The sequence below is a fragment of the Porites lutea genome, chromosome 10, assembly GCF_958299795.1.
Source record: "Porites lutea chromosome 10, jaPorLute2.1, whole genome shotgun sequence".
Classification (NCBI taxonomy): Eukaryota; Metazoa; Cnidaria; class Anthozoa; order Scleractinia; family Poritidae; genus Porites; species Porites lutea.
In genome coordinates this window covers 30,151,592-30,170,686 of record NC_133210.1, presented here as the reverse complement: position 1 = coordinate 30,170,686, position 19,095 = coordinate 30,151,592, and the positions used below count along the sequence as shown (strand labels likewise).

Genomic DNA, 19,095 nt, shown 5'->3' with positions numbered 1-19,095 from the left:
GCGTCTTGTCTGATAATAGCCATCACACTAAAATTTGCTGCTTAGAGGACTTTGACTCTCAGTTCATTTATGGTAAACTAAGTCCTGGGAAGTTCCCATTATCTGAACATCTGTAAGCATACAGTGACTATGGCATGCCAAACTGCCAACGGCTAATAATACGAGAATCTCACCCAGGGAGAATCAAGCTTCTGTGCAGTAATAATAATATGGGATAATAATATATCAAACAAACAAACAAAAATAATGCCGGAAATTTATCATAGCAAGTTTTTACAGAGTGCCACTATTCGACCCACATATTGTCCTTCAGTCTATGAAAATATAAATAGTAGTGCAATCCTTTATGAGCTGTCTTGTGCTACTAGAACTCCTGATGTCTTATCCGCTGTTTGCACTGCCTCCTCTGATGGGGCATCTTTTTCTCCTTTGACATGGATGTTGTGTTTCTCTTTAAATGCTTTCAGTTCTTGTTCCTTTGCTGTTAATGAATCTTTTAACTTATTAATAAGACCGGAAATCTGAGGACAGAAAATTAACAAGTAATAATACATAAATATTTCTAAGTTTGATTATCACTGTTATTTAATTTTTAAAAAATTTTATATTCTACCCAGATCAATTTCCTCACGAGTAAATGAAGAAATGTTAGTAACATTCTGTTGAAAATATTGCAAGTTACAGACCAACTCTCATTTGGGGGTCGAGGGGATCTTTTCTACATGTCATGCCTATTGCATTACAAAAAGCTCAACCCAAGAAATAAGTTCCTCTATAACACCCAAAAGGTGTGGATTGCCAACTTGGGGTAGTGTTTACATTGTTCTTCGACCACGGCAGGATTAGCTCAGTCGGTAGAGCGCTTGACTGCAGAGCGGAAGGTCACAGGTTCAATTCCTGTGGTCAGACCTTTACTCAGGGTCTTGAAAAAAAACTGAGAAAGAAAAGGTACTCGGACCCCTTGCACTGAGGGAAGCTAGACCTTTGCATGGCTCAGATGACCACGTAAAATGGTGGTCCCGTCTCCAGTTGGACACATAAAAAACACTGTCCCCAATAAGTACTCTTCATGCGAAATACCTTGACACTCTGACAAATAAAGTGCATTATTTTCAGCCATACATCTTTGCCATTTTTACTGCTCCAGCTTTAAAAGATACAGGACTTCCAATACCCCAAATCTGTGCTGTAAGTCCATCTCACGACTTTTTCCCAAATCAGCGTGCAAAGAAAGTAGTGTCCGATAGCCCAGGGCTAGTGGATTTTGCTATCAAGCTAGTATGCATTCTGTTTGTAACTTGTCCAACGGGCAAGTGATTTTTTTTGAGGAATTCGAATAACAGAAGAACTGTGCAATCAATTCTGCTCATCAGACAGCTTTTGGGGCTAGTAAATGCTAGCTTCAGCTTGCCCGAGTGGCAAGCTGTAAAAATAATTTTCTTTTAGTTTGCACCCTGTCCCAGTTCTCACTGCTTTTCCCAGCTCTAAGTTCAGAATCTCAAGATTTTTACCTCTTGGGAGTTGGCAAGTCTGGTTTTAACCTGGAGCTCACCTGTTGTTTATTATTTTCCAGTGCCGGAAGTACATCTTTTACTGTTCTCTCAACTAATACTCCACCAATCATTCGAAAGCAGCGTCTCTCGGGCTCCACACCTTTAAGTGCCTCTATGACGGTACTACAAATAAACAGGGGAATTTACATGATTTTGTTTCAAGCAAACTCCTTCATCAGTTCAATTAGGAACCCTGGGAGGCATAGGCTCTAGCTAATGATAGAGGTGTTGAGCAGTGGGTTCAGACTCGCTCCATTGGCTTATGTTGGTTCATGTTGATTTTCTGCGATAACCAGTAAGTTCTGAGGTGACGAGACATGTTAATTTTTGGAATGTTACAAGTGGAGCAGAATTCATGAAACAAAAATCAGTGGAAGATAGATAATGTTTTCTCAGGATTCAAAGCTGGAACATTCATGGAAAATGCTGATTATGTACAAAATTACTTACCTCCCCCTTATTCCTTGAAAAAAATAAGACATATATAGTTAGCAAAGTGTGTTGGAAGTCTTCTGATGATTGTTTTTACACCTTTCCGAATTTCTGAATGGGTCTCAGACATAAGCACTGTAATGTCTCCAGTTAATGTAGTATGATCGCGCTCCAAACTGAAACTGACTTGCTAATTAGCTGTCAAAATGCATTTACTTTGTACAGTACATCGATCTGTTTATCTCTGGCTGCTACCAATGTCCTGGCCACATAAATTTCCAGTGAAAACATAAAACAAAACTTCTATGCACTTGTTGTTGAAAACCTTCAAGTCACAAGGTGCCAAATTATAACTCCCATTGTGAGTATTAAATTTCGTTATAGTGGCTTGAAAATTAAAAAAATCTGCACGTTGCTTTTGAAGAGGTTATTGGATTTCTTACCCGTGTTCATTTACTTCCATTTCCAGCTCCCCTATTTTCCCCATGATACCTCTATACTCCTGTCTCATCTGATTAAATTGCATAATAATCTGCTCGTGATCTAAGCCGCCTTTCGATTTCTTCTTTCCACCCGAACCAGCCGCCATGATGGAGGGCATGCTATACCAGGTGTCAGTGCGCGCTTATAAGTAGTGCCAGTTTCCTCGGATGTTAACCGGACAAAAGGGAAAAGGGAGACGCAAGTTCGCGTTTTCTTTCTGTTAAAGGAAAAATTACCCGGGGTGTGCAATAAGTATAAAGTCGTTGCCCATTCATTTCTTAAGGAAAGCCGGCACTTCACTTGTCAAAGTCCCGGAATTAGTTTCCCTCAATTGTATCATCGAGGATAGCCTGCGTCGCAGACGCTCTAAACCTTCTATATATAGCTATACAAAGGATTTAGACGAGTGCGTGGGCCGGCTGCAACGCAGGCTACATCGAGGACAGTTTATCTCATCTAGCCCGGCTACAGTCGAACTCAACCTCCCTCCAGAGGACGAGACTTTGGGCCAGACAGTTTCCACATAGGAGGGATTAAAAATGCAGTGTTTGTTTGCGGTTAGGACCATGACTAATTCCTCGCTTAAAGTAAAGGCTACTTTTTTTTATTTAAAAGTACTTAAGTGGAATCCTATTGTTAAGAACCACCTAAGGAAAAGAAAATTTGGCGCGAGTATCAGGTGTTTCTAGGCGGGGGGGGGGGGGGGGAGGTAAGGAGAAGAGAGAAGCGAAAAAGCGGAGACAGCGTGTAATGCGTCTTGTGTCCGCCTTAAGTATCTGGTTAGGGGGTGGGGCGTTTAATGATCCTTCCGCGCTAAACAACGGCCAGTTGAGTTGAAGGCAGAAGGCAATGTTTCAATGAAACCAAAGACTGAGCTTAATTAAAAATAACTTTGCAATTTATTCATAAATATCTATATCTGAAATACAGTGAATAAAGTGGTTCATCTAAATTCTGTTCCCTCAAGTTCTATGAGCTTGATATAGGAGTATGCTGGTTTAACAGATTGTCTATTTGCCTGAAAAAAAAGAAAAAATAACATTATCATGCAGTGAAACCTTAATGTAACATTTCGGCTTAGTTTACATTAGATTAAACATGGTACCGAATTCATTTTCCGTCAGTTACACTTACATGCGTGAATCTGTAACAAAAACATCCAAACAATAAACTCTCCAATGAAAATCTCAATGCGAGCTATCAATCATTTGGTTTTGCATTGAAAACGCTTCCGGTTTTTCTTATGTCCATGTACCCGGAAGTAAGCCAATAGTGCTAGTCACGCAGAGAGGGAAAATTGATAGGGTCAGCAGATATACTAGGGAGCTTAAGTAACGACGACAAACTTTGTTACAATACTTTAGAATTCTACTTGACGATTCAATCTGACGAATTGAAGGAGAGGGAACAAGCGCCGGTCGTTGTTGATTAAAGAAGCTCCCAACTGTTTTTTTTCCTCATCAATATCGGAGTTACCTCAGTTGTTCTCTGTATCTCCTTGCTCGTTGACGTAACATCTTTAACAACTTGTCATCTGGGAATTCATTGTCTGAACTTCCATAAAGATCAGCATTTTCATCCTCTAAAGCTAAAAAAAAATAATACAATCAACTCTTTACTTGCAGACACTACAACCGACTACAACCTGGAATTGCGCAGCAGTAATAAACCACGTGATCACGCTTTTGGCGCCATTTTCCAGTCGGGTATCGGGGACATCCCAATATTAATGACGCCCTGGCATATGTGGAGACCCCGGTATAACGAACTATATTAAAATACGGCAACACGGTAACACGAAAAACCACCCGGTATCATCGACACATGACAACACACACCACGATGGTCCTAAGTACTTTTCCAACATCACGAGCGGGATTACAGAGACGCCGCGATTAAGAACATCACAATGTTTTGATGCTAGTGGTGTTACAGACGCCCCGGCATGAAAAAGAGAAAAAGGCTGAAAATGAAATTAAAATTGTTGAGGTATAAACGCTCTACTACAACAAATTTTCTGTATCAAATTACGAAACCTCGCTCCTACAGACTTATAGAGACTTCCTTGATGAGTTGACACTTGTTTATTTCGATCACAGCCTTACCATGAATATGGTATGATTTTTTGGGTTCTCTTACAATCTTTTGAGGAAACTCCTCGCTGCCACTCAAACTACTGGTAGATGAATGAGGAGTGCTTGTGCAAAAAAGGCGTTCTGACACAACCTGTGAAAAACATTACAAAACCGATCAAGGATGTATTGTAAATCGTACAAAGAGGTAAGACTTTTTTCTGGGATTGGAATGATCAAGTGCCTGACACAAATCCTAAACAACCCTGTATTGAAAGTCCTGTCTTTTCAGAGAAAGCGTAAATAATTCCTGCCCCCACCTTTTGCCAACAGAGACAACAGCGACAAGGACAACAGGATAACTGGAACAACCAGGAAAACAGGGGCAACCGGGACAACCGGAACAACCGGAACAACCAGGATAACAGGGACAACAAGGACAACCGGAACAACCGAAACAACCAGGACAACCGGAACAACCAGGACAACAGGGACAACCAGGACAACTGGGACAACCGGAACAACCAGGACAACAGGGACAACCAGGACAACAGGGACAACCGGGACAACCAGGACAACAGGGACAACCGGGACAACCAGGACAACCAGGACAACAGGGACAACCAGGACAACCGGAACAACCAGGACAACAGGGACAACCAGGACAACTGGGACAACCGGAACAACCAGGACAACAGGGACAACCAGGACAACAGGGACAACCGGAACAACCAGGACAACAGGGACAACCAGGACAACTGGGACAACCGGAACAACCAGGACAACAGGGACAACCAGGACAACAGGGACAACCGGGACAACCGGAACAACCAGGACAACAGGGACAACCAGGACAACCGGAACAACCAGGACAACAGGGACAACCAGGACAACTGGGACAACCGGAACAACCAGGACAACAGGGACAACCAGGACAACAGGGACAACCGGAACAACCAGGACAACAGGGACAACCGGAACAACCAGGACAACCGGAACAACTAGGACAACCGGAACAACCAGGACAACTGGAACAACCGGAACAACTAGGACAACCGGAACAACCAGGACAACAGGGACAACAAGGACAACAGGAACAACCGGAACAACCAGGACAACCAGGACAACTGGGACAAAAACGACAATAGCGACAACAAGGACAACAGTTACAACAGCAACAACGAGGACAACAGGACACCCGGACAACAGGGAGAATCCATTGAGCCAGTTTGTAGGCAGGGCCCAATTAAACCTATGCAGGACAGAGACGGACCTTGAATTGTTATCTACAGTAAGCAAAACAGCCTACCTGTCCAATAACAGCATGTAGCACATCAGAAGGACCAGGCCCTAGAGACGTCTCACTCTTTGCTTTTGGCCTCTCCCTTCCAGCTTCTCTTCTTCTGTGTTTCTCTTGTTCAGTAATCTCTGGTGATGTAGATCTTTTGCCAGGTAATTTGGGTGGTTCAACTTTTCTGTGACTCGTTTGGTCCCCAAGACCATTTTGTCTAGCTCTTGGCGGGCCAAAATTTTGCCTGTCATCACCTGATTCCATCGTCTTTGTGCTTTCTTTTTCATGTTCTCTGTTAGTATCTCTCACCTGAGTGTGTGATTCTTCTGCCCATGAGTCAACTACTGGAGAACTTAAAGGGATTCTACAATCAGAACTTCCTTTTTCAATTAGACTTTTTTGATGAGGACATGGTAAAATGTCACATGAGAGATGCATATGAGATGGCACATCTGCTAATACAAACTGCTCCCACTCCATTCTAACAGGTTCTTGCATGTGTCCCAAGTCTTCTGTCCTGTCTGCAGCTACAACACGTGACTGTTCCCTGCTTGGCACTCCATCATGGGTTCCACTCGAGGTTGCTATGACAACAGAAGGAACCTCACCACTTGATGTGGGCGCTTGTGCCATTGTAGTGACTCCAGATGGAGAAGAAATCACTGGAGACACTTCATTGTCAGTCATAACTACCCCACTGGCTGCAACAGTTGTTTGTGTCCTGGTTGGTGCACCTGTGGCCCTTACTGGCATTCTAGAAGCAACTGGGTGAGCTGGTAATTGCAGTTCTGGTCTTTGGTAACCAACACCTATCTGGGAAAATGTGGGTGGGACTCTATCTGTACTAGACAAAATGTGTGGCTGGGTAGTCTGTGAAGCTATGTTGGGTTGACTGTGCACTGTGGAGCTCCAAGTGGGCCCCCATTTCATAACCTTCTCTTGAGCCCTCTCCATTTTCCTTGCCAGTCTCCACTGATACAAAATATCTTCCTCAGGGGGAGGCGCAGGGCGAGGTTGCAGTGGCCTTGACTGGCCGCTCATGGAAGTTCCAGGGAGTTCATGCTGAGGTGGCACTTCTGTGCAAGTCCTACTCGAAAGAGGACCCTGCTTTGGTTTTCTTGTGGGTCTGTAAACCTCACTGGACGAAGTCTCGAGAGTGCTCTCACTGCAACATTGATAATGTATGATTTAGTTAAAAAATGACACAACAATGCTTAAACTAACGACAGAATAAAGTATACTTGAAAATCACCTCTTCTCAAGCAGAGTTTGGGCCCGTTGTTGTAAATCTGCAGTTTTGGGGTCCAAACCATCAAGAGATGACTTGGAAGGTGAGGAACCACTTTGCAATGCCTGAAATAAAAATGTAAAGACGTGACGTGACGGTCTTTATTCAAATAGACAGGATAATGGCACATAAATACATCTTGGCTTGTCTAATATCCAGGGTTGTCATAAAGTTTTGAAGCAGACAGCTGAGTTGTCTAAAATGACAACCCTGATATCCTGATGATACTCACTGATATTGGAGAAACTGTAGCTTTACCCCTCCTGGCTGCAGCCCTCTTCTGCTTTGGCGAGAGACTAGGACGTGGGGATGGGCCTAAGAGCCGCTCAGGAGGGGTCCCTTCGTTGGGTGTTGAGCTGGTGGGAGGGGAGGGCTCTGATAACCACCAAAATTCACCTCCTTTTCCACTGTCAGTGTACTGCCTGTCTCTAGCTTGTCGACTAGAAGGAGGTGCATTGCGAAAGCGATGTATGTACCTAGAAAAAGGTAAAGGTATAAGGCTGTGCTTTGAGAAAATTTTACAGAGTTCATATCTCTGAAATAATGAAATCCAAACACTCTAAATTAGCTTTTTGCATTTCAGTAGGCTCCAAGTAAAGTACTGCCTGGAAATAGACAGCAAGGGTAGTAAAGTGAACTCTCGCCTTGCAGTCACCTGCTATAACGGACACCCTGATAATACAGACAGCAGCTAAATCCCAGGAAAAAATAAATTACAGATGTTTGACTGAAATAAACTCCCATTATTACGGACACTCGCTAATGAAGACACTAAACCAAGCTCCCCACCGGGTCTGCTATAAAGGGAGTTGACTGTAGCTGCTAATGATTTTTACATCCTTAGTGGTTCTAGCCTAGAAATACCACAGTCTGTCACTCCCCTCTGCTAGGCACATTTCGAGGGAGAGACATGACGTAATTAATAATTAATGGTAGTCATAGAGTTCCAGCTGAAAATTTATTTTAGCTTAAGTTTCTGATAGTCTGTGGTCGTAAAGTTTTGAGTTCTGTGAACCAGCAACAACAAAACTCAAATAAAGAGGAATACACTGTACATTCCAATATAATAACTGTTTTTTAGAAGATTTCATTGTTTGTATGTTATTTTCACTTTTGTGATCTTTTGTCTGTCATTTGTAAACAAAAGCTTAAAGAATAGTTATTATGTACATCAACCAATCAGTGCTTGTTAACTAGATTCCCGACAAATCTATGTCAATAGTAAATAATTTTTAAGGGGGGAATCATGTCTCTCCCATGAAACTTCCCTTGCAGTAAGGAGTGAGGAGGGATAGATGAATTTCCAAACAGGTTCTGTCACGTCATACAAGAATCGCACCAGTGAAAAGTGCTGGGATCACAGCATGAGACAGGGCCTTCAGTGAATCACATCACCAACCTTGCTAAAGTAGAATCAGGGAGTGGATGGAGCAAGAGATTGCTTCCTGTACTTGAGGGAGTCTTTGACATCTCTGAGATATTAATCTCTGCTTCAGGAGTAGATACCATTGCTCTCTCAGTACTGGGCCAGGATTCGTCAAACTTGGAGGACGAGGAATGATCCGGATCTGTTGTTCCATTCTCTCTTGTTGGTATTTCATGAATTTTCATATCATTGGTTTTTTGAAGAAATTTCTTATCAGCAGGACTTATAACCAGATCTTCTTTTTTTCGACCAGGGCTGAGGCAGATCTGTGGAAAAATGACAACAACCACAAAAAGCATCATTCAACAAGCTTGTCAGCTGTTTGTCAGCTGATAAAATGCCCGACGCAAACTTGTAGACAATCCTGACCAGAAAATGACAATCAATCATAGCCTGAGAGATTTTTACACCTTACTCGAAAAATACGTTTCACGGGCGAGTTTTATATAGAATACTGAAGACAACTCACCTTAGAAAACATTCTTTAGCTAAAATGCTTATAAATATACTTGATTCTTATACAGTACTGAAGAAATGTCCAAATATTTGTTTCATGCGATCTCTTTGCTGATGTGCAACGCCAAGGTAGCTGACGAGATCTAACTGAAATCAAGCTTTAAATTAAAAACTCTTTGCTGTTAAATTTTTACAAGTTGAACAAATGGCCGACATTATTGAATGAATAAATAAGTTTTCCTAAAAACATCTACCTTTCTGACGTTATTTACTATTTCTTTGCACGAATATTGATTTCACACGTACGTGCGAATTTTCTTCAATTTAGCGCAAACGCGAACGATCGAGAACCTCGACTCAAGCCATGCAATGCAAGATGAACATGGAATAATGGCGAGGGCAATACCTTTCTCTGGCCTTCGGACAACTCTCTTTGTTGTGAAGGGTAATAAAATGTCTTTGGAAATGGCTCAACTTCGAATGGGTCACCCCTGTCGCCAAGAGGGAGAGAAAAAGTTTAATGAACTAAAAGAGTTACTACTTAATTTCTTCATTAGCGAACTCACTGAATAAGACTATGGTAGTCTTTTAAGTAGCAAATACTCACGATTTCCTCATTGCATTGTAATCGTAAATTGATAGCCTACACGTCGATTAGTCAAGAAGTTCGTAAGAAAGTTTCTGAATTCCTAATCAAAGCTTAAAAACTGAGAAAAAACCTAGTATACTGTTTGCAGTTTCCTTGCCGCCATATTTTGAAGTCTTCTTTCGGTCGTTCCCAGTCTCCAAAAAGAAAAGTTTTCGTGACATCGAGACGCGGGGTCGGGGGTTGGGTAGGAGGAAAGAATGCGTTCAAACTTGCCCCAAAAGAAAAATAGGTAGCTCAGTCTTGGAATTTGTGACTTAAATCCATTACAGTTAAAAGAGGATCTCTTGATTACAGTCCAGATCAGCAAAAAATTTAAACCTGATTCAGTAATATTGCCATACGTGGGCCAATATTTTCCATGCCTTTTCATTGCATCCTTATTAGTAAAGGCTAGTCACAAGTTTAAGCCTGCCCTAGACTAACTGCAGGGATTTACTGACGTAAGAACTTTTTTCTTTCTAAATATAGACAGACAAAATTGACCCGTTTTATGTATTCACCCACCGGATTAATGTTAGAGCAAATGGACTTGCTGACCGGGGACAACCAGATCTTGAAAATAAGTCGCTAACTTTGTACTTAAGGCTAGAAGCCCTTGTAACTGGATTGCTCATAGTATGAAGATAAATCTCTTAATCTTAAAAGGAAGGAATAACTTCATCTTAATAGTTGTTTTCAGTAAAAATCTGGCGAATGACTCACTGGAAATAATAAATTTTGGGGGTAAAAATCCCGCCTATTCTACACTTGAGTGAGGTTATTACGCCGCCTTTTGGCCTCTTCCGCTCCTTGTATTGAGATGTCTCGTACTATACGACGTTTTCCTCTAACATTATTTTCTCACGCTTAGAGGGGCTTCATTAATTCTTATTTTCAAACTGCAAGACTCGAGTTGTGCATTTTAAATCTTTAATTCTGCACTACAGTATTTTTCTTAGTTTAAGACAGCACCCCCTTGAACTTAACACGTGCTTAAGGTTCTCCGGCTTCCGTCACTTTTTCTGTTTAGTAATTAGACGATGAAAGAATTTTCTAATCTTATTCAAATGAAGCGTGGGATTACAGACCCACAAGTTCTGGGTGAATTAACTCATTTTTCGAATTTGTGTTTTCGATGTTTGACTTGACGGTTTTGGTGATTAACGGATAAAAAATTCTCATTTCTTAGAATTATGAAGAAAAGAAACCGTAGCAACAATATCATCACGAAAAACAAACATTATGAATATTGAAAGTATTTTATCCCTAATGCATGGTTTCTTCTTTCATTTTTCAAACGTTAGAATGTTCCTTTTTAATGACGGGTCAACAAGTTCATACTTGCCTGGGCGCGAAGTGCAGATATCGCGTGATGTATACCTGCCGATGACGTAGTGACGCAAGTATACACTTTGCCGCGCTTGGCTATGTTTAAAAGTCTGTGCATGTAACAGCCGGCGGGAATACATTAAGACAAGGAAACGAGAAGAACATTTTTGAGTTTTGGATATCTAGGAAAATCTTGATGAATCCCGAGTCAAGCAAAGCGAAGAGATGTCTATTTGGTCGGCCCGATCATCAACAACTTGAAGCCGATTTGAAGAAGGAATTGAACAAAGACGTACAAGAGATGAACGAAAAATATAATTTCGATTTTCCGAGAGGAGAACCGTTAGAAGGAGGCAGATTCGAATGGGAAGCGGTTGAGCCGTCAAAACAAGAACAACAAACCACAGGAGCCAGCTGTGGTAGTAGAGAGACGAAAAGTCAGGAAATCGAAACTGAAAAATCGTCAGAAAAACCCACAGAAGGCTTCAAAACACCTGCAAAAACCTTCCCGTGACTGTTAATTCTGTCAAGTTCGTAACTGGTATTATTTCATTTGCTCAAACTTGTGGGACGGGAATGGTATTAACTAGCATTGATTCAAGTCCAATATTTTCTTCTCTTATATGTTTTGGGATTTGTAAACTTTTAATATCCACAACCCTTGCCGTGACCTCGTGATGTCCTTAAACTCGACGAATATGGATGAATTGAACAGTTGAATGAATAAGTACTGTACAGTCATCATCACTGGGTCAAACCCTACAGGAAATGAGCAATTTGCGGATTATTTGTGCGTCTGATACAACTTTAAATACGACTTGGAATTCTGGATTGTAAATAGAATTATTTAATTTACCAACATTGACCTTAAAAAGTTTTAGATACTCTTTACTTGTGTTGAATTTGGTTTGATTTAATATCAAGAAGTATTATTATACTTGTCCGCAAAAGTTTACCTACACTGCGTTAATGTTTATTTTTCCCTTGTTGTTTTTTGATGCTCAGAAGGGCAAGAAAATTTGACGAATTTCTTTTTATAATGATCACTAAATATACTTTATGAATCTTTCCTGCGCAATTTAATGCATAAATAGCGAAAGAAAGGCAACATTATAATAATAATAATAAAGGACTCAAACTGTCTTTAGTTCGCAAGAATCTTTAAAATAGAGATTTGCAGTTTTTAGTTCCGCTTATATAATGGTTTCTCTTCAGAATCACAGCAAGATGGATTTTATTCTAAATGCAAAATTAGTCACACTTTGTTGTCACGCAAGTCGTCACGCAAAGATGACAGTGACTTAGGGGTCTGGAAATGACACTTATTTCGCTCGGAAAGTCCTGAAGTGTGCGTGTTTGTGAGTGCGCTGAGCAGCTTTCGTAGAAAAAACCTAAAGAAAGGTAGGTACTTATTAATACTTCACTTCTGTAATAACCAGGATAACTATTGTTATTACCTCCTGAGTGACTTAGGTTTGCTAAATATATTTTTAACTTCACTAGACCTTTGGCTGATCACCTCCTACTTTCTTAGCGGCGCTCGTTGTACAGCGAAATATATCGGCATGTCCCCGAGCGAAACTTGGAGCCTTTTTTGTTCCTTTATGTTCGTGTTTAACACATGATATAGTTTTAATGGCTGAGCAGACTTAAGTCCCTCACTTAAAGTCGTCTGGTAGCCAGGAGAAAATTTACAGCCATTATGTTATGCAACACCCTTTATCCAGCACCATTTGAGGATCTTTAAAACCCAACTGAACTAGCGCCGGCTATGACCGTATATAAAGGGCCAGTCACTTTCTAAAACATCAGGGTTTGCTGCCAATGTTCGAGGCGGTGGGGAGCGGCGGAGGGCGCTTTTTTTTTTTACAATATGAAGGTGCTGTTGGCAAAATGTACTTTGTGGGGAAAGGTTGGTTTGGTAAGCGTGGGTGATATTACTTTGTATTAGTATGATAGAAGGTAAAGGCTCACATGAGCCAAAGGCCCAAATGGCATGTGCTTCATGCTGGTTTCCTTAGCATGAAGCATCCCTAGGAGTATTGCTACTCTCCCCTGGACAGGATTCTAGTCCATCCCAGGGTTACCCCGTGACAGTAGGTCACCACTACCCATTTATACACCTGGGCGAGGAGAGACAAAGTGGAGTAAAGTTCCATGTCTAAGGAAGCAACACAACGGGCAAGGCTTGTTAACCACTCGGCCACAAGTACACATGCCTCCACAATTCTTGGTTTTCAAGTGACGTCACAAAAATCCAAACTCCAAAATCGCAAGAACCTTTAAGGTTTTATCTCCATCTAGCAAAAGATTGCTTAAAAATAAATTTCCGCATAAGTTTTCAACAAGATAGCGTTTTCCGTTTCGAAAATATAGCTCTTCCTAATTTTCCAAGTTTGCTCTGCGTGACATTAATATGGTGACAGAGAAGGCCGTCACATATGCTAAAAAATAATTTATCAAATGATATTATGCCCTTTGAATGGTGAAAGTAGTAGCAAATGTGTTTAGCGGAATAATTTGCTTGTTCGCAATGAACAATTGATCAAATTTATGGCGACACTGACACCAGATGTTTGCATTATTTCCGGCCGCCACATATTTGTGCTCCTGAGGAGCACAAATATGGCATCCCCATAGTGAGCCCTATAAATTTCTGTTACACATTTTGAAGAACAACTCAGCAGCGAAAAAATTGCACAGATGTGAGACTTGGCCAGGTTGTTAATTCATCAATATTCTATAATATCTGAAATTCTTGGCCTCAGAAATTCCACAGTTTTGATTTAAGTTTTTGATGGTGTGGCAGTGAAAACCACCAATATAATAGTTGTGGGTCACAAAATATTTTGCAGTCATTCTGCTCATTTTGCTAAGTTCTGTCAACAATATTGCCTCTTATTATAGTCTTACGAGATATTGGCTTGTTTTTGATGAAGTTTTATAAATTATCAGCCAATCCCATTGTGTTCTTGTGCTAACTGTATTTTTTCTGTTTCAAGAAGATGAGAAGCTGGGCGGTTATAACTGGAGCAGGATCAGGAATTGGTGCAGCACTCGCTAAAGAATTGGCACAGCATGATATACATGTCCTTGCTGTAGGACGTAGACTTGAGGCTTTACAAGAAACTCAGCGGCATGCCCCAGGCAATATCCATACTCTGGCTGTTGATATAGCAACAGGCGAAGGGCAGAATAAAATATTGGATTTTATTCCTGAAAGTGATTCTGTAAAATATCTAGTGCAAAATGCTGCTGTTGGGGTTCCCTCTCGCCTTTTAGACATCCAGCGCGATGATTTTGAATATGCATTTGCTGTTAATGTCACAGCACCCCTTATGTTGGCGAAGGGATTCTTTCCAAGGCTCAACACATGCCAAGGAAGAGTTATCCATCTTGGGACTGGTGTCGCCACAACCCCACAGCTAGGGACCATAACATATGGCATCACAAAAATGGCATTTCAACGGTTGTATGAACAACTTGTCATAGAATTCAAGGGAACACATGTCCAGATTGCGGATGTCCGTCCTGGAGTTGTAGACACTGAGGGCTTGTGGGAGCATATCAGGCTAGCAAAGCAACATAAACTCCCCCATGTCTCATACTTTGACCAGGTTCAAAAGGAAGGGAAAGTGGCAACTGCAGAATTTGCTGCCAAATTTTTGAAGTTTGTTATGGTTGACACAACAAGTGAGGAGTTTTCCAAGGTGTGGAACATTCATAATTCAGAACACTGGCAGAGATGGAAGACAGTTTGAAATAAACTTGTCAGTGATGTCCTTGAACAACTGCTGTTATGTTGGTAAGGTGCTTTAATTATTGTTTTGACGGCCCCAAAATTCCCATCGTTTTAGTATGGACTGGAAAGGCTCTGAGGGTTTTTCACTTAGAAGACAATATTCAGGAAAAAAATTAAAATAATGTTTTTTTTCCTTTTCACAATTATGAAGTGTATGCATGTATACTGAAAAACTAATGGATTGATGTGCATGTGAAAGTGCTACTAAACAGCTGACTAAAGATCACCTTTCTTTGTAAATTGAATTATAAATAGCTTATTAATAATCTCATTTAATTTGAAGCTTTGTAATTGGTCACAGTATCTTAATGAGTTTGTTCTTTGAAAACTAGCTCTTAAGTTTTAAGTGAGCATTCTTTGTTCGTAAAGTGAGTTCGGGTCGTCTATGCCCTTGTCACATGACCTTCAGTGATTTGACACCTGTCATTCTACATCCATCCACAAAGGGAATAGCAAACTGCCGAAATCCAATAAATTGAACTTTTGATTGGTTCGTTAGGTAGTATAATAATTATGCTAATTTATTCGTGGTTTCTTCGGAACCGTAGACAAAACAGAAGAAAGTACTAAGAATAAATTCAACTTTTTGACAACAACAGCATTGCACAGATGATTTTATTTTGTCGCTGATGAGGTAATTTTTGTGGTTATAATCGGACACGGAAGTTTTAGATGTTTCGAAGTAAAATCCCAATACTTATCAGCTTGGACCATATTCGCCCCAAAGATCCTCCACTGTCTTTGGGGGTAGCAAGTATCATCAGCTATTTAAAGCAGAAGAAGATCGAATTCGCTGCTCATACTTACAATATTGCGGAAGAAACACAGATTTCTCCTTTAGCAAGGAAAATCCTCGATATGGTATGGAGTCGATACGACGATCCGAAGTACGATCTTATGTTTGGAGGTTTCGTCTGGAACGAGCCCTTTCTCAAAACGATTCTGCAAGAGCTGAAAAACTATCGTTATCGAGGGCGAATTGTTATGGCTGGTCCTCAGGTGTCGTACGTCGAAAAAGGCCAGCTTGAAAGCTATTATCCTGAGGTGGATGCTTTTATTCGAGGATATGCGGAGATAGCCGTGGCAGAATTAGCACAAGGGAAGGACGATGTTTTAGGAGTTCACTTTGCTGGCGCATCTGACAGGTAACGAAGAGATGTTATGCTAGTAGCGTACAATAAACAAGGATACCTAACGATAACTTTAATTCTCCCAAATACATTTAAAAACTGTTTTAGGCTGCCTGGAGTGCCTTTAAAGTACTAAACGGTGCTAGAAAACTGTTAACTTTTTGGTCTTCGGCCTTCCTAGAGCATACTTTTCGAATTATAAGCTCTTTCTTACTTATTTTTCCCGAAAAGCTAAGATGTTTATATTTAGCTATATTTATACGTTTACGAAATCGAGATGTTATACCCATTTCTGTCATTATTTACGAAACCGAAAATGTTGAGGCTTTCACGTTTTTTCCCGAAAAAATTTATATGCTTTTTATAATTATTTGCAGGAGACATAATGGCACTGGTCTTAATGTGGCTCTTGGTTTATAAAATCGTGAGAGGACCCTCTTTCTGTCACTATTCAGTAATCAAAACTTCTATCAATTTTAGGGGACCGGAGCGGTTCTTTCTTATGAATAATAGTTTAATCTATAGAGTGAAATTTTGAATATCTTAACTTCCGAAAATAGTGGGAAAGTTTAAGAAAAAACGGCGAAGATTTCAGATGAATGAACAGTACCACTGGTCTAATATACAAGGTTGCGAAAACAGCTGTCTTTCCTCGCTCCTCGCCGCTTGGAACGTTTCCCCCGGTTTCCCGGCCTCCAGGCGAAACGTCCGTAGAGGCGAGGAACAACAAGAGAAGGCTGTCTTCGCAGGCTACTAAGAGACTTTCGGGGCGTCTATTAATTTTAGGAGCCTAAGAGAAGAGGTGTATATAAAACGGGGGCGTTTTAAAGAGGGGACGGGGCGTGTATTAAATAAGGGGCGTTTATTATGAGCGGGGGGGATTATTATTTGAGAGAGGGAATCTATAAGATCATTTACGTCATTTTCCATGTTTCAACAGGGGTCTTCACACAGCCACCACTATAGCCCAGCTCCCATCGCCTTTCTTAGATGGCACACTGAAGCCACAGCCCTTCATGCGCTGGGAAACAACACGAGGCTGTCCCTACAGCTGTTCGTTTTGCCAGCACAGAGACCCAGCTTCGTGGCGATCGTCAAACAAAAGCTGGACGAAAATTCAACACGCGCAAAGAGATCGCATCCTCGCAGAAATAGAGTGGTTTGTTGAGAACGGTGTGAAAGATGTAGCAGTACTAGACCCGACTTTCAACACCACAAATGGATACACCGTTCTGGATTTTTTAGAGCGCCTTGGGTTTTCGGGGAAAATAAGTTTACAGTGCCGTCCGGAGCGAGTGACTCCTGCATTTTTAGATCAGGTGGAATCGCTGAGTAAAACTACTGGAGCTGATGTCATTTTAGAGTTTGGTGTGCAGACACTTGATCCAGCAGAACTTGTGCACATCGAACGCGTGAAGAATGCCAATCCGCACAGCTTAGCTAAGAAAGTTTTAGAGAAACTAGCGCTCGTTCAGAAGCGAAAAATTAACCACGAAATCAGTCTCATTTTTGGATTGCCCTTACAGACTGTAGAAAGCTTTCAAAGAACGATTCATCATCTTCAGGAGATCACAGATGGGTCGCTGGTCGCCTTTCCTCTGATGTTGTTGAGGGGCACACCATTATATTATCAAAAAGAAGCGCTGGGATTGGTTCAGGGTACCGATATAGCACATCCTATTTTGGATCGGATTCAAAAATATATCCCACACGTTGTGTCCACGCCGTCCCTGACTTACAGTGACTGGAAACAAATGGCTGACATCGCTGTGTCATTGCAGCAACGCCACCCAGAACACCAACCTCGGATAAGTCACGCTGAAGCATAAACCTTTAAGCCACGGTAAAACGAGCGACAAAAACGTGCAACTTTTTTTCAACATTGCCACAAAACGAGTTGAAAAGCTTAGTTACGCCTTTTACCACCCAAGTTTAAACCTGATTTGCAAGTTGCGTGAATTCTGACTTCTGATTGGATAAACTTACGCGGGAGCACGCCATGCACGGGAGTTACGTCACTTATTGCAAAACAAGTTTGTCTTGGGCCTGTAAAACGCGCAACATGTACACACTCTGTTGCAAAAAGTATAACTACTCTCCACTTTCTGCAACAACTTTTTGTAACGTGCAGCAACCTGATTTGTTGCTGAACAGGTTTGTGTGGTAAAACGCGAAACATACCAATGGAATTCGTTTTGCAGCAATGTTGGAAAACAAGTTACATTTTTGCCGCCCGTTTTTGCTGTTCATTCTACGGTACAGAGCTGTAACGTAAAAACATCATTAGTAAAAAAGCCAGGAATATTTTTTGTTATCAATACTTATACAAATTACGAGTCTGAGTGATATGAAAAAAAAACCCTAGATGTATATATTTTGCAGCGCGGAAAATTTGCGCGGCAATGAAAAGATAATAAATGTTCCATTTTCCAAGAAAAACCTCATACTACAAGGATACAGCGAAACTATTTCCGTCTGTCTTGAGAAACCAATTTATCTTGACAAGGATAGCCCACGCCGGACTACGTGAGCGACGCAGGCTGAGAAAAGGATTGCAGCTTGAAAATACTTACACTAATTTTTGTGAGTTCTGTCACAGATTATCGACAGCAATGCTAAAAATTTCGGCAGAACAACAATATTACTATCACAAACAAACTTCAGTGTGCGATGTATAAGTAATGGTAACAGGACTGAGTGGAGTCCAATTCGGTCTGTAATCATACGAGTGATTAACAAAATCGGACGACCGCGTAGCGGGAGTCCGATTTGTTTAATCACGAGTATGATTACAGACCGAATTGGACGACACGAAGTTCTGTTACCAATTAATGATAACTTTAACAAAATTTGTGATATATAGGGCTCTTTTTAAATCAAAACACAAGAAATTCCAAGATTTTTTCGCTAGCTATAAAAAAAAAGCCATTTAAGCGCACGCGTGATGGCGCGTACTGTCCAATTACTTAGGCATGACGCGTACTGTCCTATTAAACTGTCCTATTAAGGCTGAAATCAGGGCAGTTGAGAACCAATCAGATTTGAGAATTTTGTTATAGTTATGATTATATGTATTATCGTTTAGAGCGATAAAAATGTTTACCTAATCGTTCTTGTGTTTTGCCTTTTTTCGTCGTTTTAGGTAGAGTGTATAGTCTACACGAGATCACCCTATCTGTTTTCTCCATTTTTGTGGGGCGGGGAT

The 19,095-nt window shown here is 41.0% G+C and overlaps 3 protein-coding genes across 4 annotated transcripts; 1 reads left to right on the top strand and 2 right to left on the bottom strand.

Annotated features, from left to right (window-relative positions):
- Positions 1–242: 242 nt before the first annotated feature.
- Positions 243–2,589, bottom strand: LOC140949980 (prefoldin subunit 2-like). The gene is made up of 3 exons (XM_073399134.1): positions 2,429–2,589; positions 1,553–1,676; positions 243–521 (listed from the first exon to the last, which is right to left on the bottom strand). Exons 1-3 carry the CDS (start codon positions 2,584–2,586, stop codon positions 345–347), a joined length of 459 nt encoding a protein of 152 aa, XP_073255235.1. The 5' UTR covers positions 2,587–2,589; the 3' UTR covers positions 243–344.
- A 755-nt stretch (positions 2,590–3,344) lies between these two features.
- LOC140949747 (uncharacterized) lies at positions 3,345–9,789 on the bottom strand. Its single transcript, XM_073398885.1, has 9 exons — positions 9,609–9,789; positions 9,408–9,492; positions 8,519–8,811; positions 7,352–7,595; positions 7,084–7,184; positions 5,850–6,996; positions 4,516–4,694; positions 3,945–4,061; positions 3,345–3,486 (listed from the first exon to the last, which is right to left on the bottom strand). Exons 1-9 carry the CDS (start codon positions 9,617–9,619, stop codon positions 3,438–3,440), a joined length of 2,226 nt encoding a protein of 741 aa, XP_073254986.1. The 5' UTR covers positions 9,620–9,789; the 3' UTR covers positions 3,345–3,437.
- Positions 9,790–13,937: 4,148 nt separating this feature from the next.
- On the top strand, positions 13,938–18,146 carry LOC140949954 (cobalamin-dependent radical SAM methyltransferase TokK-like). 2 transcript variants are annotated; one of them, XR_012167137.1, is made up of 2 exons: positions 13,938–15,905; positions 16,831–18,144. XR_012167137.1 is itself a non-coding variant. In XM_073399106.1 (2 exons), exons 1-2 carry the CDS (start codon positions 15,433–15,435, stop codon positions 17,717–17,719), a joined length of 1,362 nt encoding a protein of 453 aa, XP_073255207.1. In that variant the 5' UTR covers positions 14,722–15,432; the 3' UTR covers positions 17,720–18,146. The 2 variants fall into 2 exon arrangements, 1 of the variants encoding a protein (XP_073255207.1); XM_073399106.1 differs by having other exon boundaries at positions 14,722–15,905; positions 16,831–18,146.
- The last annotated feature ends 949 nt before the right edge of the window (positions 18,147–19,095 follow it).

Coding starts and splice junctions, on each gene's coding strand:
- LOC140949980 (XM_073399134.1), bottom strand. CDS start 2,586: ATGCCCTCCATCATGGCGGCTGGTTCGGGTGGAAAGAAGAAATCGAAA. Junction 1,677..2,428: donor ATGGAAGTAAATGAACACGG/GTAAGAAATCCA, acceptor GTTTATTTGTAG/TACCGTCATAGAGGCACTTA. Junction 522..1,552: donor TGGAAAATAATAAACAACAG/GTGAGCTCCAGG, acceptor TTCTGTCCTCAG/ATTTCCGGTCTTATTAATAA.
- LOC140949747 (XM_073398885.1), bottom strand. Junction 4,695..5,849: donor TACATGCTGTTATTGGACAG/GTAGGCTGTTTT, acceptor TGTTTTTCACAG/GTTGTGTCAGAACGCCTTTT. Junction 3,487..3,944: donor AGATACAGAGAACAACTGAG/GTAACTCCGATA, acceptor CTTTTTTTTCAG/GCAAATAGACAATCTGTTAA.
- LOC140949954 (XM_073399106.1), top strand. CDS start 15,433: ATGTTTCGAAGTAAAATCCCAATACTTATCAGCTTGGACCATATTCGC. Junction 15,906..16,830: donor TTTGCTGGCGCATCTGACAG/GTAACGAAGAGA, acceptor ATGTTTCAACAG/GGGTCTTCACACAGCCACCA.